At 47.1% G+C, this 24,782-nt stretch overlaps 1 protein-coding gene across 2 annotated transcripts; it reads right to left on the bottom strand.

Moving 5' to 3' along the window:
- Positions 1-9,333: 9,333 nt before the first annotated feature.
- On the bottom strand, positions 9,334-22,266 carry LOC543016 (MADS-box transcription factor 1). 2 transcript variants are annotated; one of them, XM_044506884.1, is made up of 8 exons: positions 21,731-22,266; positions 12,046-12,121; positions 11,125-11,186; positions 10,934-11,033; positions 10,328-10,369; positions 10,187-10,228; positions 9,846-10,037; positions 9,334-9,721 (listed from the first exon to the last, which is right to left on the bottom strand). In XM_044506884.1, exons 1-7 carry the CDS (start codon positions 21,913-21,915, stop codon positions 9,846-9,848), a joined length of 699 nt encoding a protein of 232 aa, XP_044362819.1. In that variant the 5' UTR covers positions 21,916-22,266; the 3' UTR covers positions 9,334-9,721. The 2 variants fall into 2 exon arrangements, with proteins under 2 accessions (XP_044362819.1, XP_044362818.1); XM_044506883.1 differs by having other exon boundaries at positions 9,895-10,037; positions 21,731-22,244.
- Positions 22,267-24,782: the final 2,516 nt, after the last annotated feature.

The following is a 24,782-nucleotide window of genomic DNA, read 5'->3' as shown; positions in this document are numbered from 1 at the left end:
TCATCATCTTCATGATCATGCCCTTCGTCTTGATCTTCCTCGTCATCATGTCCTCCATCTTCTACATGATGACTGTGTACAGCATCACCGTCGTGATCATGTCCTGGAGATTCTTCGTCTTCTCGCCCGCCCTCGCCGTGATGGTTGTCTTGCTGCCCTTCCTCATTTCTTGCCTGGCCCCCATGGACGACTTCATAGTCATCGTCATCACCTTGCCACCGATAGCCATCCGTGAAACCACGCAAGAGCAGGTGGTCCCGCACCTGTCCGGAATCCGGGTCTGCAATAAGGCTCTTCAGCTTGCATCTTCGACACGGACATCTTATCTCCATCTCGTTTTTTTGAAGCATCTCGGCCTTCACGGAGCTCAAAAACCTATTCACGATGCCTTCGGTCATCGTCCGGACCGTGGTCGCCTGCAGGGTAGAGCAAAACGATATTTTACAACCAAGAAAAAATTCGGCATGAGTTTGGCTAAAAATAGGACCAAAAAGAATGCATAGTGCCAAATTCTCGCCGAAACGGAAATGAATCAACATTCTGGCAAAATATTGGCAACTATCGCATTTCAAATACCGGTACCTTCAAACACAAACATATATGCAACACCACAAACATATGCAACACCACAAACATACGTAGATCTAGCTAGGCCATAAAAAGTGCATGTGCACATTGTTGGAGGGAGAAAAAAGTAGATCTACAACATAAAGAAAGTTTTCCCCTTACTTACCTATCAAAAAAAGGTAATTTAACCACTTAATTTGGGTGAATCTATGGTGCAAATGAGGTGAGGAGGAGGAGGCAGCCGAGACAAGCTTGGAGGAGGAGGTGGAGAGAATGAAGTGGGGAAAGTGAGTGTGGTAGGTGGCTGTCCAAAATATCTAGCTGGTTTCAGGTTACTAAGGGCGCACCACCAGTTAGGGGTGCGCCATTACTAGTTTTGCAATATATATATATATATATAATTGTTAGTAGTGGCGCACCGTGGTTTTGGTGCGCCATTACTAGTTTGAACTAGTAATGTCACACTTCACAAAGGTGCGCCATTACTAATTTTGAAAAAAAAGTAAAAAAAAAATTGTTAGTAGTGGCGCAAAGAGCGTGTGGTGCGCCATTACTAGTTAAAACTAGTACTGGCGCACTGTGCCCTGGTGCGCCATTAATAGTTTTGGAAAAATAAAAAAATAAAATTTGCTAGTAATGGCGCACCGTGTGTCTAGTGTGCTATTAGTAATGAGGACACTAATGGCGCACTTGTATCTGGTGCGCCACTGCTATATAGAAGTGGCGCACCATATACATGGTGCGCCATTAATGTCCATATTAGTTATAGCCCTTTTCCTAGTAGTGCGGAGTTTAGGGGGACGACGAAGACCGGCTCCTGGCAGCGCTCGGCTTCCTCAAGCTGCTTCTTCGTGGCGGCATCGGCCTCGTCCTCCGCCAGCTTCTTCAGCGCGGCGGCCTCCGCCTTGTCTGCCTCCGCCTTCTCCCGGCGGGCGGCTTCCTGCTCCTCGCGCACCTCACGCGTGTTTAGCTCCCGTTCCTCCCGGAGGTCGGCCGCGGGATCGATTCACCGGCTGGTGGTGGAGGCCTCCGTCGACCCGATAACGGAGGCAGCGGCCGACTTCTCGAGTGAGAGCGGAGCCCTAAATCAAGAAGACAAGGAGAAGAAGCTCAGATAAAATCAACAAGAAAGGAAGGCACGAGAAAAAGATACTTACGTCGACACCATGGGAGGCGCCTTCAGGAGTTTTGGGAACTTGGCCGCCTTCACGGCGGCCTCCTTCCGCCTGGTCGCGGCGGTCGGATTCTTGGCCTTCTTCGGCGCGCTGCCGAACAAGGCGACGCCCTGTTTATGCTTTCGCGTACCGCCTCGAGCAGTCGGCTCGGCGGAGGGGCCCGCGTCCGCCTAGATGGCGCCTCATCAAGGGCGTGGCTCCTCATCCTCATCATCAAAATCGTCCGGCCATGACTCGACGCCGACCCCCTCTTCGGAGCCACCTGCTCCGTAGATGCCGCCTGTGGCGTCATCTTCTAGGGCGGCCGCCCCCAAGTCTGGGTCGTCCACGTTGCTCAGGGCTCGGTCCGGCAAGTAGGGGCCGCCTTCCCCCACGATGGCAGTCGTCGCCTCGGACATGTAGATCTGTTTCAAAAAGTAAGAAGCTGACTGGTCGATCAGCAAGACGGAATCAAGATAAAGCATGGGAGAGGGAAAAGGTTGAAGAGCTTACGGCAGGCGGTGGGTTCGCGCGGGAGTACGGCTGCTTGCCAAATTGCCAGGACCCGTCTATCTTGAGGTCAGAGATCTCGTTGACCAAGTTTGCCACCTCGGCAGCCGGCATCTCCTTGGTGCTGAGCCGGCACGGGTCGTGGTGCCCGCTCATCCGGTAGATCAAGTGAGGCCGGCCTTGGAGCGGGAGAACCCAGTGCGCGACGAAGGCAACCAACAACTCGGACGTTTTGAGGCCTTCAGCCTCAATCAGCACCCGGAGTCGGTCAATGGCGGCGGCGCCGTCTGCCGACACCGGCTTCGGCTTGTAGCCCCAGTTGGCCCGAGGCTTTGCTGGCGGGCCGGCTTCGCAGGTCGGCAGGTTGAGGAAGTCGACGGCCGGGTCGACGTTCTCCACATAGAAGTAAGATTGCTGCCACATCTTGACCGACTGTGGCAGCTTGATGTAGGGGAAGGCGTTCCTTGGAGACGGACGTCGCACGCTGACGAAGGCACTGCACTAAGCAGCCACCTCCCGGACTGAGGTGCCCAACTTGGTGTAGAAAACGCTCCCCACAACTCGATGGTGGGGAGGATGCCGAGGTAACCTTCGCACATTGTGATGAAGGCGGATAGGAGCATCACGGTGTTGGGCATGACGTGGTGAGGTTGGAGATGGTAGAAGTCGAGGAACGAGCGGAGGAAGCCGCTCGCCGGCAGGACGAAGCCGCAGATGAAGTGTGAGCGGAAGACGGCCCACTCGCCCTCTCCCGGCGCCGGCGAAATCTCCCCCTGGGAGGCACGCGCGTGTAACACCCCGTATGTAACCTGCCATATTTGTATTCCAACTCTTGGCATTTTCGGCACTAAGTTATGATATTCCTCGTTGTAGGGTTTTGTCTTCGTGATGCTTTTGTCTTTCTCATGCATCTCATATCATGTCATCATGTGCATCACATTTGCATACGTGTTCGTCTCATGCATCTGAGCATTTTCCCCGTTGTCCCTTTTGCTTTCCGACGCTCCCATGTCCTCCGGTGTCCCCTTTTACCTCTTTTCGTGTGCGGGTGTTAAATGTTCTCAGATTGGACCGAGACTAGCCAAGCGGGCTTGGTTTACTTCCGGTAGACCGCCTGTCAAGTTTCGTACCATTTGGCCTTCGTTTGATACTCCAACGGTTAACCGAGAGACCGTAAAGGCCTCGTGTGTGTTGCAGCCCAACAACTCTCCAAAGTGGCCCAAAACCCACCAAAACCCCCTCCATCATCTCGGTCGTTCGATCACGATCGCGTGGCCGCAAACCGTGCTCGATTTGGAGCCTCCTAACTCCTTCTATGTATAAATAGGTCCTACCCATTCTGAATCCCGGATCAAACCACCCTAACCCTAGCTCCCTCTCCCCTCCGCGCGGCCGGACGTGTCGACCCACCGCCGGACAGGAATATCACCGCCGCCGCCATGTGGCAGTTCCCGATTCGCTGCCGCCTCTCGAGCCCCACATCGACACCGGCCCGTAGAGCCCGGGGCGGGCCCTCCCTGGCCCGCGCGCCCGCCGCCTCCTTCGCTCGCCCGTGGCTTGAACCCGCCGCGCCGCCGCCTGCCATCCTTGCCGGCGAGCGACGCCTCCTCGGTCGCCGCGCCGCCAGCCCCGCGCCTTCCCGCTTTGCTCGCTGCCCCTTCGCCGACCGACGCCACCTCGCCGCTCCCCCTCGTCGTCGGCGACATCCCCGGCCAGATCCGCCTCCTCCCCTCAACTCCGGCGCCGCCTTGCCATTGTATTTTCTGATCCCTTTTGGCTTATGGTCAGTAAGGGATTTTTGTTGTATGCTTTGAGTCGCTTCATGACATGCTTTGCTTTGCCATGATATGTTCCTGTAGCATGTTGTTATCTTGCTCTAAACATTGCTTCCTGATGTTAAATCTTGCCATGTTGTTATTTTCACTAAGTCTGTAACCTGATATCTTTTGCACTTTTGCCATGCTTGTTTGAACGTGCTATTTTGTGATTTAGCCGTAGCTCAGTGTTCATATTTCGTCAACCATCTTGAGTGGATCACTGCCATGTACTTTGTTGTTATGTTAGAGTGCATTAGCTTGCTGTCCTTGATGCATTTAGATGGCCTTGTGCTGTTAATCGCAGCTTTGCGCCATTATTGTTTTGCTTGCCGTTTGCAAACCGTGCATCCGATTCCGGTGATCCTTATATCGATTTCGACCGAAATCAACTCATCTTTTCCATCGGCACTCTTGGTTTTCCAAGTTGAGGGCTGGTTCAATCTTTCCTTTCTGAAACATGCATATGCATTGCATATCACACCCCGCATATCATGTCATGTTTTGCATCATGTTGTTTGCGCATTGCACCGTGGTTGATTGTTTCTCCACTTGCTTGTGTTATTGCTTTGGGTAGAGCTGGGAGATGAGTACGTGATCGAGGAACCCGTTGAGAACATTTACGAGGATCAAGCTAACGTCAACTCGGAGAACTTTGCAGGCAAGATGACCATACCCTCGAAATCACTTCTATCTTTGCTTGCTAGATGCTCGCTCTATTGCTATGCCTATGCTATGATACCTACCACATGCTTTATCATGCCTCTCATATTGCCATGTCAAACCTCTAACCCACCTTGTCCTAGCAAACCGTTGTTTGGCTATGTTACCACTTTGCTCAGCCCCTCTTATAGTGTTGCTAGTTGCAGGTGAAGATTGGAGTTTATTCCTTGTTGGAACTTGTTTATTGTTGGGATATCATTATTATATCTTGTCTATCTTAATGCATCTATATACTTGGTAAAGGGTGGAAGGCTCAGCCTTATTCCTGGTGTTTTGTTCCACTCTTGCCGCCCTAGTTTCCGTCATACCGGTGTTATGTTCCTTGATTTTGCGTTCCTTACACGGTTGGGTTATAATGGGAACCCCTTGACAGCTCGCCTTGAGTAAAACTCCTCCAGCAAGGCCCAACCTTGGTTTTACCATTTGCCACCTAGCCTTTTTCCCTTGGGTTTCGCGGACTCAAGGGTCATATTTATTTTAAACCCCCGGGCCAGTGCTCCTCTGAGTGTTGATCCAACCTAGAGCACCGTGCGGGGCCGTCCCTTGGCAACTTGGGTTACGTTGGCTCCCGTACGCTTAGCTTATCCGGTGTGCCCTGAGGACGAGATATGTGCAGCTCCTATCGGGATTTGTCGGCACAGCGGGCGGTCTTGCTGGACTTGTTTTACCATTGTCGAGATGTCTTGTAACCGGGATTCCGAGTCTGATCGGGCCGTCCTGGTAGAAGGAATATCCTTCGTTGACCGTGAGAGCTTGTGATGGGCTAAGTTGGGACACCCCTGCAGGGTTTTGAATGTTCGAAAGCCGTGCCCGCGGTTATGGGCAGATGGGAATTTGTTAATGTCCGGTTGTAGAAAACCTGAAACTTAACTTAATTAAAATGGATCAACAGCGTGTGTGGCCGTGATGGTCTCTTTTCGGAGGAGTCCGGGAAGAGAACGCGGCCTCGTGTTATGCTTGAATGTAGGTTGTTCTAGAATCACTTCTTGATCATAGTTTCTCGACCGTGCCTTGCCTTCTCTTCTCGCTCTCATTTGCGTATGTTAGCCACCATATATGCTAGTGCTTGTTGCAGCTCCACTTCATACCTTTTCCCTACCTATAAGCTTAAATAGTCTTGATCGCGAGGGTGTGAGATTGCTGAGTCCCCGTGACTCACATATTACTCCCAAAACCAGATGCAGGGACCGATGTTACCGTTCCAGGAGATACGACTGAGCTCAAGTGGGAGTTCGATGAGGACTCAGGGCGATACTACGTTTCCTTTCCAGACGATCAGTAGTGGAGCCCAGTTGGGGCGATCGGGGACATTATGCATTTGGGGTTGTCTTTATTTGGTTCCGTAATTGGACCTTGATTGTATCTGGATGATTGTAATGCTATATTTATGTATTGTTTGAAGTGGCGATTGTAAGCCAACTATGTACCTCTTTTCTTATTCAGTACATGGGATGTGTAAAGATTACCCCTCTTGCGACATTGCCTACAATGCGGTTATGCCTCTAAGTCGTGCTTCGACACATGGGAGATATAGCCGCATCGTGGGTGTTACAGCGCGCCTTCACGTAACTGGCGCTGGGATGACGCCGCGTGTCGCGGAGGAAGGCGATGTGGTCTTCATTCACATTTGACCCGTCCTAGTCTCCTCCCCGCTCGCGTGCCATGAAGAGCTCGACGAAGCGAATGGTGCGGTAGGGGAGCTGAGGATCGATGCCGGTCCAAGAAGTGCTCGGGACGGAAGAGTTCGACGGAAACGGGCGGCGGCAACGCTCCGGCGGAGTTCGAGGGCGCCACGGCGAGAGGAGGAGGAAAGAGGCAAGAGTAGGGGCAGGAGGGCGCACGTGCTCCTCCACTCCCCCTGCTCTCCCTACTTATAGTCGTCTGGCTACGAAGCCAAGGGGGCGAGCGTGGGATCGTGGGATTAACTGTGCCCACGACCCCACGTCCCCACATTTATCACGTGAGTCACCACGCATGGTAACTCCGCGGGGAAGCTCAACCGGCCGCTTCGGCCGCGGTGGATCCGCTCGCATGCCGAGGCCCGGTAGTGGCGCGCATGGGCTGGTTGGCTGGCCCAGTTGGTTGACGCCAAGTGGCGTGCCCACAGCAGGCGGCGGGCTTAGAGGCTTCACTAATAAGACACCTGGATCCCGCCGTCGCGTTCAAAGTTTTCGGACGAGTCCGATTGGCGGTGGACGACTCCCTCCACTCGGCACACTAAGAGTCGGACGAGGATTCAGACTAGAGCACTCGGAGGAGGAAACTGTTGAGGCTTCTTGGCTTACCAGCTAAGACGCCTCACCAGCTTCGGGGACTACTGTCGGAGTAATGGGCCACAGGTAGCCCAACCCGAGTCCCTGGGCCTTTCAAGATATCGGGGCTGGCTGCGCCCCTGAAGACATCAAGAAGAAGTGCCGCCTTCTGGTGGCCGGCTGTCCCAAGCGGCCGGCTGCCGAAAGGAAGACGAGTTCAAGAAGACAGCTACAAGACAGGCTGGCTTCCTGCGGGTAACCTCCAGAGAGGCCGGCTGCAGGCGGCCCACCGCGCTCTCGGATTCTGCGCTCCCATTCAAGAGGACGAGACACGGTGAGGCTACAGTGTAGCCCATCCCCTCCATATCCAGGGTCGGGCGTGCCACGGTGCTCCGTATAGGCGGAGATCTCTGCCTGTACGTGGCACTGTTGCCACCCCATCCCTGACGTCCCTCCTGGCAGGCCAAGCCTTGTTCCCACGTCGACCTATCGGTACGGCCTGCGGGCGGCGGGCCCTACCGGGCAGCGAGAGCCCGGAAGCTAGTGGAGGCTTGGCCAATCGGACCTGAGGGAGGCCGGCTCCCTGCAGGCGGCCCGTTCACCCCTCGGGGCCTGTGCACCATTAACCAGAAGAGACCGGGAGTGGCTACAGTGATCTCCCACCAGGCGACCGGACTGTAGCCACGCTCCCCAGACCAAGCGTACGTCGTTAGCACCACAGCTACAGTAATCAGCAGCCTGCAGGACCCGCGAGCGGCGGGAGCGGCCTGTCAGCTCCGTACCAGACCAGGCGGCGGGCCCCAGCCGTCGGCGAAGAAGCGGGCGACCAGAGACACTGACAGCCGGGCCGTACACCCGGCCCGATTACCATTGTACACCCGGGGGGTAGGCCAATATAAACCCCCCAGGGCACCCATGCAAAGGGTTCCCAACCTGTTAGAACTAGACTCATACCTAGAGGAAGGAGAGAGCGAGTATGCCTTCTCCTACCTCTAGCATACAGCTCGAGGAGCACCATTGTACTCACTTGCGCCTTAGTGATCATGCGGAGACCCCGTAGAGCAGGACTAGGGGTGTTATCTCCTAGTAGAACCCCGAGCCTGGGTAAAGTACGCCATCGTTTATGCCTACGCCTCATCCCGCTTCCAGGCACCGGCGACGTTCTACTCGCTCCCACCATAATAAGCCATTCATTGGCATATGTCGCACCCAACCCCCGACACCGACGGGGGTGGATACCAAAACCATCGCACTATATAATAACAAGCAATAATAAAAGTAAGAAAATTAGACAAGTATCTATCTAAAGTAAGAATTTTTTTCTTTTAGAAGAAGATAAGAACAAGAGGCTCACCACAGTGGTGCAGGCGACGACATCGGCCGGGTGGTCGATGGCGGTGAAGACAGGGACGGGACGTGACAGACCGTTAAACCTAGACAAATCTCGGGGAAAATCGAGCTTGGAGGTCGAGCTTCGAGAGGAGAAAGCTTAACTAGCGTGGCTCGGGCATTTCATTGAACACCTCATGTGCATAGGAGGTGAGCTAAAGCACCCAAATGCCCTCTTCTCGCCGGCCAGAAAAAAAAAAGCACTGTGGAGTGCTCTGCTGCGGCGACGGGGTATATATAGGCAACTCATTTGTTCCGGTTCGTGGCTAAAACCGAGACTAAAGCCCAGCTTTCTGTCCCGGTTCGAGCCAAGAACCGGGACCGATGTTTGTGGGTCAGGAGCGAGGCCCATTGGTCCCAGTTCATGCCTAGAACCGGGACAAATGGGTCCGTACGAACCGGGACCAATGCCCATGAGACCCCGGCTGGCCCCCTGGGCTAAAGAACCGGGACGAATGCCCCCATAAGTCCTGGTTCGTGACTGAACCGGGACTAATGGGCTTGCCCTGCCCAAACCAAAGCCCTGTTTTCTACCAGTGATGGTGCGGCAGGGCCCTGCTAAGAGAGGTTGTTACTCGTAGCCATAGCTACCGGCTAGTGGAGAGCAAATAGCGGATCAGTAGCAGCACTACTTGTGTACCTCTACTGAAGGACTTGTAAGTTTGTAACCAGTTGTATTGACATGGGAAAGAGAACAAGAGAAAAGGCACAAGTGCGTTGCCAGAAAACTCTGTGTTTTTGTGTCCAGTGTGTCCTCGTGTGAGTGTGTGTTCTTCAAGTGCGTGTTCAACCTCCACCTCGTGTGTGTGTGTGTCCTGGGAAACCCGACAGTCGGCACCGCCGGACAGCGTGACTGAGATAAACCTTATTTCACGTGGACATAATGCCAATTTTTGGCATCAAACTGATTATGGTCTAAATCCATACAACAAGAGGAATTTTGATTCATACATATGGTTCGTAATGACCACACGTTCAGCACACAAAATATAACAAATGACACACAAATCGAAATATATTAGCTACGTACGGGACGCAACGCCAGGCCACGTGATGTCCCACTCCCATGTCCGTGGATGAATAAACCATTACAATAGATACGTACTCGACTCCTGTTTATTCTTCCGAAAAGTGCCAAGAGCAGCGATCTCAATACATAGACAAGTGACTACATCAGTCATATGCAGAGTTTCTGGACTCCAGATTCGACGTCAATCATATCCAACCTGCAGATGTTCCAAGTCCATGAAGGCGCTGAGAAGCCATGTCTTCGTTGTTGTTCGGCTGGTCCACGTAGACCTGATTATTGTATCTTTCACACAGGAAAAGAAGCCACGTCAACTGACCGAACACTCATGTTCTGAACAATTATAAATTGGAAGAACAGGTCATGGATGACTCGTTTGGGTACTATACTGCAGAAAAATAGTTTATACCTAGGAGAGATTTGTAAGGTTACACTGATTGCCATGTAGAAAGACATACCCAACTTGCATGGAGGAATCATGTTCCGGGTGTTGCACAAGTCCTGGATAAGTAGTATCAATGGCATGCCCACTTGAGCTACTCTGTCCTCTATCTTGCCAGGCCATATGGAGCGCATTCTCGGCACAGCTGGTGTCTTGCAACTGGCACTCGCAAGAAAACAGTGAGAAATTTATTCTGCCACATTTGACTCAATTTTTTGGATTAGAATTAATATAGTTTTATATTTCGTGTAGTTTACAAACTTCGTCAAGCAAGGGTATGAATATAGTTTTAAGCTCGATGGTAGTACCTTCTTCCTCAGGTCTTTGTTTTGATCCTGCAATTCTTGCTCCTGCAGATAATCGTTTTGCCAGCCATGCATTATATATATTACAAGAAGAAGCATGCAATATAGGGCGAGGATTATTTGAAGTTCATGATTCATCATTACCTTACTTTTCAGGTCATATAGCTCATCAAGTAATACTTTATTCTGCAAAAATATATGTTTCTTTGTCATAAATCAAGGAAAAACTAGCCACAGAACTGTGATATATATATTTCAGCTAATGCTATAGAAAAATGTCTTAAAAGTTCAGATACATCCTAACAACAATTTATACAGCATCATTTAGATGCTGTGAAGTTAACAGGTTTTCACCAAGACAATTCGTAACTAATACATCTTATTAAGCTGAAGCAGCTTGTTCATGCTTATGTCTTGGGAGATTTGGAAAGAGCGTAATGCAAGGGTTTTTCGTAACACCGCTGCTACGACGATGATGCTCGTCGCGAAGATAAAAGAGGAGGCTCATCTTTGGGCTATTGCCGGTGCCACGCACTTGAGTATTGTAATGCCGCAAGAGTAGATATTTGTCTCCCGCTTTGCGGTTATTTGTCTTAAACCTTCTTCCTTAATCAATGAAAATGGCAAATCTTTTGCCTTGTTTCAAAAAAAAAATTAAGCTGAAGCGGTATCTGTATAACAGAAAAACATCTGAGGCTGCTGAACCTGAGCTTATATAATACTTATACATGAAATGTTCAAGTTCTGTACCTTTCTTGTCCTGATATGCTTGAGGGATATGTCTATTTGGTTCTCAATTTGCTCAAGTTCCTTCATGCTAAGTGGGCCCAGATCCTCACCGAGAATATTTCTACGACATGAGAACAAGGACTCATAAGGTGGAGCGACATTGGAATATATATACACTGTAAGTAACCATCCATCCCACCTCTGGAAACTACCTTTGTGAACTTTCAAGATATTCAAGTCTGGTCTTCAGCTTCAGATATTGCTGGTAATTTATCTAGTTTCGACATCAAAATAATGCATGGTACATGTCAGTTCAAGCGGCATAATACTTGCCGTACGTGGAAAAGAGAAGCTAAAATGTACAGTCATGAACATGACAACAAACCATATTGGCCAAAGAAACAAGACATTTCAAACAAAATGTCGTCCCATCAAATGAAAGCTATGAAAGATTGAAAACAACAACAGACTGCAAGACAGTGCAATGTTCAGCCTGGAGCTAGACTTGGACAATCACCTGAATTTAATGTTGCTATGTGTTGATGTTTACGGCACATGGCAATTAGTTATAATATCCTTTTTATATTATTATTTCCATATATTTTGGTTGTAAACATTCCACCAGGCCTCACACGTTAGTGACATGATGCATGGTTATTGTTCCATGACTGTATTGTTTTGTTCTTTTTGCCTTAGCTATAGTATTAATAATAGTGTGCAAACTTCATGGTATTGCTCTAGATAAATACATTTGCATAATGAGTTTAATCAAATTCTCATTTTAATAGACGGGAAAAGGAACCCATAGGCAACGACGACCAATATATGCCTCATAGAAAACAAAAGCATATACTTGTTATTAATCCTTTTATACAGTCATATAATTTAATCTTGAATGGACATTTCTTTTCAATCACATTGTATATTTATTTCGTTCTATGAAACTATAGACATTTAAAAGAGAACGTGTTCATCGCAAAAATATAACAAAATAAAAGAGAACGTGTTGTCTACTCTCTTGTATAACTCTGCCTTTTGTTTTTGCAAAAACGGCAGGCTACAGCTTTAATGCAAGGAGAGGTATAACCCCTTTATATTCAGGAAGGTGTTAAGAACTTGAGATGCATGCTTACTTCATTTTCTGCTAGAGGGGTTGCTTCTTGTGAGTTGCAGTTGCAGGTGCGGTATCTCTCAAGTGTTTTGTACATGCTGTTGACATATGAAAGCGAAGGATCAGTTTATATTGCTGGATATGCGAAAAATGTAGAAAAGTAAAGGCATTATAATAATTATTATTATTATTTCAACTGGCCAGCAATGCTGGTTTTTCATTGAATTAACGGGATAGAGCGACAAATAGCTTGACAAGTGATCAAGTGAAGGCATTTATAATGATCCACAAAGGATAGGAAAATGTACAAAATTGAATTTTAGTATGTGTGCAACACTTCACTCACTGAGATGTGGTTCATCCTAGTAACATATAATGCATGGTAGGGGACGCCAAACATAAGCTGGTAATGGCAGAGCTTCGTTGGAACAAAATTGGGCCACGATCCACCTAGTTTTTTTAGCAAAGCACTCTGCCTGAGAGAGAAAAACTTGGCTCTGCCTAATATTGCCTGCCCAGGCATTGCACATGCACAATAACTCCGCCGCTAAAGTGGGGCGGCGCCTAAGCGTGCACGGGGTTTACCTGTTGCCCCTTCCATAAGCAAGTCCCACTCTAGGGTTTCTCCGCCTCTTGCCGGTGCCGTCAGCGATCTGCCTCATCTCTTGTGGCCTTATTGCCATGAAGGCATGGTGGATCTCGGCCCTTGCTGACGGGAGGGCTCCTGCTCTGTTTTAGTTTTTTTTTAGTTTGTGTAGGGATTGTGTCTAGCTCAGGAAGACGAGCCTGTGGTGGATCCCTAAAGATGGAATAAGGTTCTCCCCGCCTTAGCCCCCATCCCGGCGGCGCGTCTAGCATCGTCGGCAGGCATGTGGAAATGTGTCTCCAATGGATCTCGTGGGATTCGGTCGGTGTTTATCTTGGTGGATCTGAGAGAAATAGTCATGCCTAGCCGAACTGCTATCTGGTTAGCTCCTCAACTTTGAGGAGTCAAGCCCAAAAACTTGCCAGCTCCCTCATTTTTTAGTGCCCACAAACGATTCTCAGCAAAAAAATCCCCCTCCCAACTCCCGCCAGCGGCGCCTCAGTTCCCGCCTCCATTGTGCAATGTAGGTGCCACAACTACCGTAGGCCACAATTCTAACAGGAATGGGACCACAAGCCGCCTCTGCAACCCCCATGCCACTCCCGTCGGCGTAGCGCCGGCGGAGTCATTGCCACTGAAGTTGACGGCAACCCCGCCGCCCACGCCAAGAAAGCGGCTAGGAATGAAGAGCATGGTGCGGAACACCGCGCCATCAACAAATGCTGGCGGCGAGGTCACGCCATCTGCGAAGACGACCGGTCACCCTTCGCTTGCTCTGGCCAATGGCAAGTGGGCGAGGAAGCCAACGGCAACGGACAAGGCCCGCAATGAGGCGACGACGAAGAAGAAGAATGTGCCCACACCCACGCCTTCTCTCTGTCTGGCCCTCTAGGTCTATCTAGTCGTCACCCATGATGTCGTTGGTTGAAAAACAGTGATTATTATTGTAATCTACATCATATGATGCAATTGGCTCCTTGATCATGCATGTTTCAATATGAAGAAGTGGGTGGAGTCAAGGAAACAAATACAATTTTGCCCCGTAGTATGGGGTCAACTTCCATGTTTGGTTCACCACCACCTTATGATCAAACGGGGTACATGAAAATAGTAGATAGAGGGGAATGCCCAAAGATATATCGTAGGAGAAAATAGTGACATGGTAGTTTTACCCAAGTTTAGGCCCCCATTTGTGTAATAACCCTACATCCAACTTATAGATGCATATTGTCGAATTGGAGATTACAATTTTTTTTGAATCTGTCGACTATGTCATGGAAATTGATGTTCTCGAGCGGGCAGGAGCTTCTCGATTTGAACTTACTTCATCTTTATTCATACGTATGTCCTTATGTTCTCCATTCATAACTATGAAAAGAGCAAAGAGCCTTGGCTAATTTCTATGAAGTTCAACAAATGAAGAAGGACCTGAGAATGTAGTTGGATAAACAATGAAGCAAAGATAGGATGCGTGAACTCAACAACACAAACAAAGAAGCGAGCTAAGAATGACAAAAAAGATGATGGCTTTGAGTTATTTTGTATATGTCATGTTCCTATAATGTGCTATACAATTCCATTGATATTTGAATGTAAAACAAATATTATTGCCAATCAATGACGAATGAAGCTATTATAAGAATAAAAAGAACAACCAGATGGTTAGTAGGGCCAATTTTCACACAGCTATCCCATGAAGTTTTGAAGTGGGAAAACCAACCACACTAAATCCTTTGGTAGGTGGCAATAACTGACTGCGATACAAGCTATTCCAGATGGATCTTATTCTGGGCCGTCTAGAAACCATAGATTTAAATCGCGGGCGAACGGAAATCGCGGAAGGAAAATCTGCCACGAAAGGTAACGAAGAAACAACGCGATCTCCGGCGATGGCGGCGCGATCTCCGGCGATTGCGGCGCGATCTCCCGCGATCCTAGGAAGGAAACAAATCGCGGGGCAGATTTCACGCGACGATAGCGCCGCGATAGCGGTCTTTTCGCCTGCGATTTTAAACTATGCTAGAAACCCTCTATCCCTGTAAATCGTGGTCGTCAATCTATGAAAGCCGCTGGAATCAGCACCCCGTTGGCACATTACACATATACACACCAATAATGGGCTTTCTAAGCTGACTAGATGGCCTATATACTCTAGTAGTGTATGTTGTTTGCGTGTAGGTCAAATATTATTATTTTTTTGACAAAGGATGGATTTCATTTACTCAAAATCAAGCATCAAGAGGATACAAACACAATGAGTACACATCCGGCCTCTGCCTAGTTAGGATGCACACATCCACACCAACACACACAAACAAGCCAACAACTAGCAAAGTCATATACGACCAAAACTATGCTTAGGCGACAAAAACCCCGGTAGCAATCAGATCTGCGATCGGCAAACTACAGCAATGACCATTTCCGCACCAATCATCCCATGTCACTACACGGACGACGAGGTTCTTCAACAGTGATACCTTCAGGAAGGGTGCGACGCTCAAGCGCCGCCATCACCGGATCCCCAAGGCCAGAATCTAGGTTTTCACCATGAATAATCAGACCGAGTATATCCAAGAATGACTTCACTAAGGTAATGATGTAGACAAAACATCGCCATTTCCAGGTATGATCAACTTAGGAAGACCTAGGCTTTCACCTAGGAGCTTGAGTCTGGATGCTCGAGTAGCACCACCATTGAAGTCACTCATATATTGTCGCCACCACTTTTCCACAGTCCCAGCAGCTACATGCCATGTACGATTGATACCGCTGCACAACCATTCCTCTGCGTCAAGACATTATCCATAGTTTGCATCTCACCGCCAAAGTCAAAACCACCAAAATCTGAAGAGACAAACTCTTCCAATGACCTTTCAGTGACCACATCCGTCGTGGATCCGTAGGGGTCCATTCACCACCACCATCGTGGAGTCATGCAGGACCATCGCCCGACCGACCGGATCTTAGATCGCTAAGCCGTCTAGATCTGAATCAGAACAACCACGCCAGTTCGACCAAGGACAACACCAAGCTCCAGCAGCACGACTATCAGATAAGACCGTTGTACCGTCCACATGGCCACAGGTACCACAGCCAGATCTAGCAAACACCAGAAATGGCAAAGCCTCGCAGCGGCTGCAAGCTCAGCCATGGCTCACCCAGATCCACATCGGGTCTATCGCTACCATTGTGCTTTGCTTCGCCGCTAAGCCGAAGCAGTATTGCGCCGATCTAGCATCCCGTGGCTACGCTTGGGCAGCCGCGGCCACTAGCCGTACCGCATGCACCGCCAAATGACACGCGGTTCGGCACCAACCTGTTGCGGGATCCCCATCCGCAAGCAGGCTGCCCCACATGCGAGACGAGCAGGTCCCGGCGCCCGGGCTTCGCCCAGTGGAAAGCGTCGGCGACCGCGAGGTGAAGGCCGGAGTGGAGGGGGCGAGATGTGTGAGATCGCTGCCGCCGCTCGTGTCGCTAGGGAAGGGCGCGGCCAGGTATTTTGGGGTAGTTCAAGCCAAATATAGTGGATGGGGTAAATTACGATCTGTGCAATAAGTCAAAGCAACGGCCCCAACTATGAGGTTTTTTCTAAACTACCAAGTCTTCAAATATTAAGAACATTCTTACAAATACAATGTCATGCATGATTCTCATTGACTAGGAAAGGTACAAATGTTAATTAGTGCAACTGGAGCTAGTGCAAGTAAGAATTTAGAAGTTTCGGTGTCTCACTTCTACAGAGATCTATTCACAATTTCTTGTTGACATATTTTAAATGGTACGTAGCTCATGAACATTTTGCAGCTTTTAATTAGGGGTTGAAGAGTCACTAATCCCTATCAGTGTTTTTTGGGGTAGTTCTAATCTTAAAATTTTAAATTGGTTCTGTAACACCTATCAATCAATTGAGTGCCTAAAAGAACTCCCAAAAAATGTGGATCATGGCTCCACCATGGTGCATGCCATATGAGGAAAACGCCCACAAAGAAGGAACTTACTTCAACTCAAGGGGTGAGATCAAAGTCGCCACCAGAATCGGCCAAGCAACTCGCTTCTCTCATGATTTTCATTCACCATCAGCCACAACCCTAAGCGCCACGATCTAGTGATTCTACAGATTGTCTTTTAACATGTTGACTCAGGTCCAACTACCTCTAACATCATTCCTCACAGCATCCTCCTGACCACCTCCTTCTACATGTTTGAGGTGTGGTGCCTTTGGATCGACATGAGGCACATTGCTAGTAACCCTCGTTGCAAACATCCCAATGCGCATTTGAACAAATGTCTAGTTTGAAACTCAATTTCCTGAAAAGTGAACCCTTCCTATCTGGAGAAGCTGCTGATAAGGCAAACAGTTATAGTGAAATTTTTACTTGTCAATTGGGGAAAATGCCCATGAAATATTTGGGGATGCCTGTGAATAGAAATAGAATTAGAAATGTAGATTGGAAACCTTATGGAAACAAAATTGAGAAAAAATGTGCGTGTTGGCAGGGGAGGCTAATTAATATTGCTGGGAGGTTGGCTCTCGCACAATATTCTATATTTACGATGTCCTTCTAGCCTATACTTGTTGGTGTGAGGAAAAAGGGCTGATTTTCAGAGCTAGAATTGTCTGGTAGAGGGACAAAGATAAGAAAAAGAGTATCGCTTAATGAAATGGTCTGAGGTTTGCCAACCTAAAAACAAGGGGGCCTGGGTCCATTAAATCTGGAAATTATGAACAAACCTCTCCTTGCTAAATGGTGTCGAAGCTAGAAACTGAGAAGAGCTTAGGCGAAACCTCTTGAAACATGAAAGCCTTCAAAATGACTGTATATCTGGGTTAAACTGGAAGCTGGAGACTCCGAGTTCTGCGCAACACCATTGTCTGTTAAAGACTTTTTTTACAATTTATTAAAAATTAAGTGGGTAATGGGCATAATGTCAGGTTTTGGGAAGACTGGTGGGTTGACGACAAACCCCTCAAGCAGTCTTATTCCATACTCTAAAATTTGTGCTTCACTAGAATCATTACACTTGCTGAGGTGATCAACAAAGGTTGGGAGCAGTTCCACTTCAGGAGAACCTTGTGGAGGGGCACTTTGACATGGTGGAATGAAATTAAAACCCTATGTGCTGATCTGATTCTAACTGAAGAGAAAGATAAACTTATACCAAGTGATTTTTTGTCAAATCTATCGATGAGCAAGTGATACTAAGTAGTGTGAACTTTCCCTTCAAATTTGTGTGGATAAATAATGTACCTCTCAAGATTAGAGTGTCTGATCGATTGATGGTCAGGAAAAGTGTGCCAACTAAAGATAACCTACTAAAAAGAGGCTGGGCCGGGTACTCTAAATGTGTTTTTTTGTGGAAAGGATGAAATGGTTGATCATCTTTCTTGCAATGTCCTGTTGCTAAATTTCCATGGCGTGTGATCCAAAACACCTTTAACCTGCCCCTAAAATTAGGAAAAGGAAAATCTATGTTGGGGATTTTTGCTCTAATGTGGTCTCTTTGGACTTGCATAAATGATATGTGTCTTGAATGCAAGAGGACGATTGATTCTCTTGTGATTCTTTATAAATCTTGTAGGCTTATAGAACATGGTCTGTTTTGCAGAAAAAGAGGAAAAATCAAAGGGAGCTGAGGTGGGAGTAAAGCTTCTAGAGTGTGTATCAAGTGAGGTGCTTCCATGTGTCGAAAGGATGGCGTCCAAGTGTTCTTAGAATCAATAGTGGCTAAAGAAGAGAAGGAAACAGACGGGCCTGAAGATGATGCTATTGGAGGTCCTTTCGATGTTGTCATGCTTTCTTTGCTGCGTAATCTGGAAAATTATACCAGTTCTTCTCATTACTCATACTCTTGTATTATGTAGTAATCTAGTCCTTTATTTCTGCAATACTGCTGTTTGTAGGGAGTTTCTAATAGACCTCCTGATCTAGTTGCGTCAATAGGTTCTTTTGTCGGCAGAACAGTAATCTGCTAGCTAGCTTGTTTGTCTTTGTTGGGTACTAGAGTCTTAGCTGTCGATCTGGGATTGTCTCAATCGTCAAGCCGGAGCTCTCCTGATGGGCGTGTCTTGGTGGTTTAGCAAAGACCTGATGGATTTCTTAATGAAAATCAGGGGACGACCCCTTTCCGTCAAAAAATAATAAAATTTCATAGGGATTAAAGGTGACATGCATGCATTCGCCACCGCAGATGGACAATCCACGTATCGACCTTGAGAAAGGAGTTACCACCAAATCCATAATGACTTTCATGTTGGCGCTGCTAACCAGATTAGACTTGTCCACTACAAGCCTACATGCAGCTACAACAACCACAACCACACAGAAGAAGCCTAAGGAAGAAATAGTGCAAAGAAAAAATGTATGATGGTGATACACATGCATCGGCGACGTTCATGAACCACTTCATTGAAGCTACCAGATTCAGTGTAGCCTTTGCTTCCTCAATATCAAAATGCCTCTGATCGAGGTTGATTCTACATGTGGTCTTAAAATTTCCTCAAATGGTTCGTTGTAGCAGTTGGTTGGGGTTGTGGCAATGAACGACATTGACTGGAAATCTGGTCTTCATGTGCTGGATCGACCATGAACAATTTGAGGCAATTTTAAGAGCTTTGATCCACCATAAATTTCTAAACCGGGCCTTCATAGGTTAGGTTTGGTGACTATGAAGTTGTGCATGGTGTTTAAGTTCTTTTCGAATGTATTGTTGTGAAGCTCTGCTACTTGCTCCACAGATTTGAATCCTCAGTTTTGGTCTTCATTGATTGGATCCGGTGGTACCACACAATATAGATCATGGTGAATCCTTAAAGGGCTTGAGGAGATGAGCCCATGGCACAATCTAGATCATGTACAATGTGATCCAACTGTGCTAGACCCCGACTCCACAAAGTTAACTCCTTAGTTTTTGTCTTCATTGATAACAAGCGCTGGTAGGGAACTATATAGATCAAGATAAGCCAATGGCACAATCTAGACTTAGGACAATATGATCCAACCTCGGTCAAGATGTGCTTGAGTAGCCAATGGTACAAGCACGTTAAGCCCGATGACCTTGAGATGATCATTCAAGCATGCTTAAGCTCTATTTGGCACTGTGCTAGGCTTTAAGTATAAAATAAATCCTTAACATAATTTTGTTCAAAATTGCCTCATACCCATTAGTCCTAGTAGAAGCATCTACGTAATCTATAACCCCGCTTCGAAATCTATCTCTTGAGTGTGCTAAGAACTTGAATCCATTCTTCGTGGCTTCGAACAATTGTCAGGATGAAAAATCATTTTTCTTGAGTAAAATTTATTGCTTTGGGGAGGCTAAGGAGGTGTAGTATCAATACACATAGTTCTTTGGTTGTGATCTTGGCACCTTTTCTTTCACTTATTTTGGTATCCATTTTCATTATAAAAAAATGCAGAATAGTGACAAAAAGATACGGGGAGGTGAGAATCCCTTTTCAGTTATTTTGGTATCCCTTTCCACATATTTTTAAAGTTGCTAGAAATAAGTGTTTTTTTAATTCGAGAGGTGATGGGCGATGCCCAACCTAATAGTGAGTTTCAAACAGCCTAATGCTGTCCTATATTAATGGAGTGTGTAACTATGCGCGATTTGCAAATGCTCAACTCAGTGAGGATAAAGATGTCTTTAGATGGCTTTTTCATTGGTCCAGACTTTTTTCAGCCATCTCAATGTACAAGGCTCTTTATAGTACGGGCTTTACATTTCAGAAGTAGACATACGTATTTGGTAACTACACACGCCCCTCAAGGTCAAGCTTTTGTTTTGGTATCTTTTTGAGGCTTCATTCTAGCTATGGATAATTTAGCTATAAGGGAGCATGTATTGGTAGTAAGCTTTGTGCTTTACGATGCTAGCTAAAACATTCTGCAGCAAGTTTATATGTTTAGGTCGAGTTCAATATCGGTAATTTTCTTTTCACAAATACGTACACGATCTGGTAGAACATTATTGCGTCTAGAAATACGATCCTCGCGTGAGAGAGTGGAAGTTAGTATATCCGTGTATACATTAAATTTCTCACATGCATGAAGACATATACTGTATAATTTATTATATTGTGCATGCATCAGTTCACATGCATGGGTGTAAATACTACTCCAATCGGTATATTGCATGCAAGCTATATGGGTTGCTTGTTAATTTGTTGACATGACGTGTGATGAGAAAGTTCACTTCACATCCCTGGCGTACGGTTCGGCAGTCAGTGCAAGCAACAACGGTAATTCTACACGGGGCTCAGTGAAAATAGATTAACTACCGGAGATCGAGCTGCTGCTGCCCTCAATGGAACAGTAAAATGGATTACAGATCTCATCTTCTCACCACATCCGAAGCCAAGCTCTCTAGAATCCTAGAGTAAGCCAAGCCACAGATCTCACTGCAGTACGTGTACTGGATTTGCCATTTTGGATGAGAAATATATGGATCTGATGAGCATATATGGGAAATGGGAGGAGATAGAGATCTTGTGAGTAGCATGCTCTAAATATGAAGGAATAAGGAGCAACTTGATGGACCGCTTTCTTTTTCTTGCCGATTATACCAAGTAAGGTAAGTACTTATGATAAGATGTACAGTACATGCAAGTGCTGGATATATAGCTGTCTGTCGCGAACTCAAGAAAACCTCAGGATTGATGTGGTAAACAGATCCGATGCTTAACACTATCTGCTTCAGTTGACCTTAATTTTCACAGCTGCAATGCTCAACAAAAAAGGGGCAGTCGTCAATTTGTTTGATGAATATAGACGGGTGTTTTGTCATGTTTCTTGGTTGACTGAACTGAAGGCAAGAAAATCAGAGGTTTGTTTGGCCAGATCTTGATGAACCCAATGTGATCTAGTCAACCAGAAGAGACGGGAAAAGATGATGAACGGACAGGGTCGAAACCGAGAGAGAGAGAGAGAGAGAGAGAGAGAGAGAGAGAGAGAGAGAGAGAGAGAGAGAGAGAGAGAGAGAGAGTAAAGAAACGGCGGATCTGAATTAACCTAAACCGAATTGATTTGGCCATGAAACCTGCGCCGAACTAAGTGAAAGAAGACTCTGGAGGTGGCCGATCTATGCTGCCGGAACAACGAGCGCTGATTTAGTTACGTACCATGAGGAGCTTGAGAACTCGAAGAGCCGGCCGCGGCCGGAGAAGATGATGAGGGCGACCTCGGCGTCGCAGAGCAGCGATAGCTCGTAGGCCTTCTTGAGTAGCCCGTTCCGGCGCTTGGCGAACGTCACCTGCCGGCTTATCTTGTTCTCGATCCGCCTCATCTCCACCTTCCCCCGACCCATCTCCTTTCTCCCCCCCCCCCCCCCCCTCTCTCTCTCTCTCTCTCTCTCTCTCTCTCTCTCCGTGTTCTCTCCTGTTTTTTGCCGCCGGCAGAGGGATGTCTGATCGTATGCTTTGCTTGCACGGTGCTTAAGTCTCTCTCGCTCTCTCTAGAAATTCCTGGTTCCACCCAGTCTCTCGCCTATCATCTATCAATCACCACAGATCACTAGCTCAGCCACCCGTTTGAGTCGCTCTCTCTCTCTGTCTCTCTCTCTCTCTCTCTCTCTGTACTGTAGCTCGGGGGAAGTTGGTGGGGGAGGGAGTGATTGATGACTTGATGTGAGGTTAGTTCGCAGTGACTCGGCCCTTCGCTGGAGACGCAACAGTGCCTACCCGGACCGGAATCCATCTCCACAGCGAGGTGGAGAACGGGCACGCTTATCTAGTTATCTGCGTATATGTACCAGCTCGGGGCAGTAAAGGCGGGCGCACGTCAGACAGCAGACGTGGGAGATGGATGGGGAAAAGACGGGTGGCACGTGTCGACGGCCCGCTGGAGGAAGGAGACGAGTTCATTATGACATCGCTGCTAGTACCTTTCTAGGGCTTCGTAGGACTTCTCTTTCCTGTCAGCTCTCTGATCTATCTTTACTTTTTCAGCTCTCTGAACTATCTTAAATTTTGCTCTGGCTCTTTCTCTCTTTTGTTGTGTGCTTCGTCAGGAACACTTTTGCTTGTTTTTATCCTGGAAAATAAAAGAAAATGTTGGGCAGCCCCGTCACAGGCTCAAAGGTAGTGCTGGATTCCCGGCCGGCAGGTTTCCAGTATTTCTGGGTCCTTGAGTTGGAGTACGAAGGAATATAAATTAGTTTGAAAACATAGAATTAGGCCCCATTTGAACGTGGCAACTATAAAAACAGACAAGAATAGAAAAATGCATTGATTGAGAAAAAATGTAACCAGAATGTCCTCCACAAGTCTAACATATTCCTTTGTTTTGGAGTTTTTTTCTTTCCTGGCAGAGCTTCGGCCATATATGACTTTGCTATTTGCCAACGTCATTCTTTGTCTGTGTGTTATTGCTAGTTGCGTGCATATATATTAGTCATGCAGAGGCCGGCTATGCACTCATTGTGTTTGTATTCCCTTGATGCTACATTTTGAGTCAATAAATCGACCTTTGGCCCAAAAAAAGGTTCACTATTTTATGACATACCAGTTTCTTAATAATTAGTATAAATAGACAATTAAGTTCCTAGTCTCCTTCGTCTTTAATCGGAATTACGGTTCATCTGCATCCATATTTAGAATAAGATGAACAACACTGACATGGGGCATGCACATTTTTTATTTTGCACTGGCCATAATGCCTCCAATATAGGTTTCTGAACGAAAAAATGTTGTTGGACATACCAACACAGTGATTGACCCCCCTTTCACCCCACCCCATTAGATTGGACCCTGCTGCTTGCATGCGAGTGGGCACCATCGAGATGCATTAGCGGCGTCCCCACGATCGTCTATGGCGACAGCTGCCGCGCATGCGTGTTTCATCCTCGGCACGCTTGGGGCATCCGGAGCTACCTAATGTTTAGAAAATGTCGGGCATGCTTGGCTCGTCGTGAGTCATGCCACCGATGTTGTGCCGGATCTAGAGGTCAAGATCTGGCCTAGCGGAGGTGTGTCTGCGGTCATCCTCATGTGACATCATTGCTCTCTCCTTCCGGACTAGTCGGGTTGGCTTCCTATTGTTGGCATGGTTGGTTAGTGCGGGAAGGGTGGAGGTCGAGGCCCAAGTGAAAACTTGCTTTTGGCCTTCATCGGAACCAACTGCACTGATGCTTGCGAGCGCTATTCCCCTCCTAGGATGCACTGCTATGGAGCATATGTGGTAGCTTGGCAGCGCTCTGGGTTGCTGCCACTAGTAGAAAAAGAACCTTTTATCCCGGTTCTAGAGGGCCTTTAGTCCCGGTTCTGGAATCAGGACTAAAGGGTCGTTACTAAATGTTCCCTCCTTTAGTCCCGGTTCTTATACGAACCGGGACTAAAGGCCCTCCACGTAGAGGCCTGGAGGTCTACCTTTTAGTCCCGGTTGGTAACACCAGCCGGAACTAAAGAATATTTTTTGAAAAGAAATTTGGAAAAAAAAATTGAATTTTTTTCCCGCTTTTCAAAATTTTGAATTATTTTAACCTCTAATATCTAATCACCCCTCATCACTGCTCAATTTAATCTCTAATCACCCCTCATCATTTCAAATCATCTAACTTCCTGGACGGTCACCCATCCTCCCACTCCCCCAGCCTGAGCACGCTTAACTTCCGGGTTCTATTCTCCCTCGTTTTCAAGTCTGCACTTGTTTTTTTCCTGACAATAGTAAGATGTCAATCCTATTAAACCCTCAGGAGTTTAGCTTGAGCATGAAGTCACAAATTTCACTGTTTGAGTTTGAAACTATTGTTCTAAAAGACAATAATTATTTAGTAACACTAATATTTCTTGAATAAGTAGTTTGACCATTGTTTGACCACAGTTTGACCACAATTTGACCAGATTTGACCAAAATTCAAAAAACTGAAATAATTGTTTAGTAACACTAATACTTCTTGAATAAGTAGTTTGACCATAGTTTGACCAGATTTAACGAAAATTAAAAAAAAACTAAAATTTGAGCATAACTTTTTTTTCCTTTTGAAATTTGAGGATTCTAAAAATTTGCAAACAGGCCGCAGGCAGTCAAAATCAGATGCGGATTTTCGTGCTGAACATTTTGATATATTATACATTTTTTCTGACATCGTATGCAAAAGTTATGGCTATTTTACATTTTCCCTACACTTTTTGCAAAACATGTCCAAATTTAAGTTTTTAAATTTTCCTAACTAGT

Source organism: Triticum aestivum, chromosome 4A (genome assembly GCF_018294505.1).
Source record: "Triticum aestivum cultivar Chinese Spring chromosome 4A, IWGSC CS RefSeq v2.1, whole genome shotgun sequence".
NCBI lineage: Eukaryota > Viridiplantae > Streptophyta > Magnoliopsida > Poales > Poaceae > Triticum > Triticum aestivum.
Note: the sequence above shows the minus strand (reverse complement) of the source record. Positions and strands in the feature narration are given on the sequence as shown.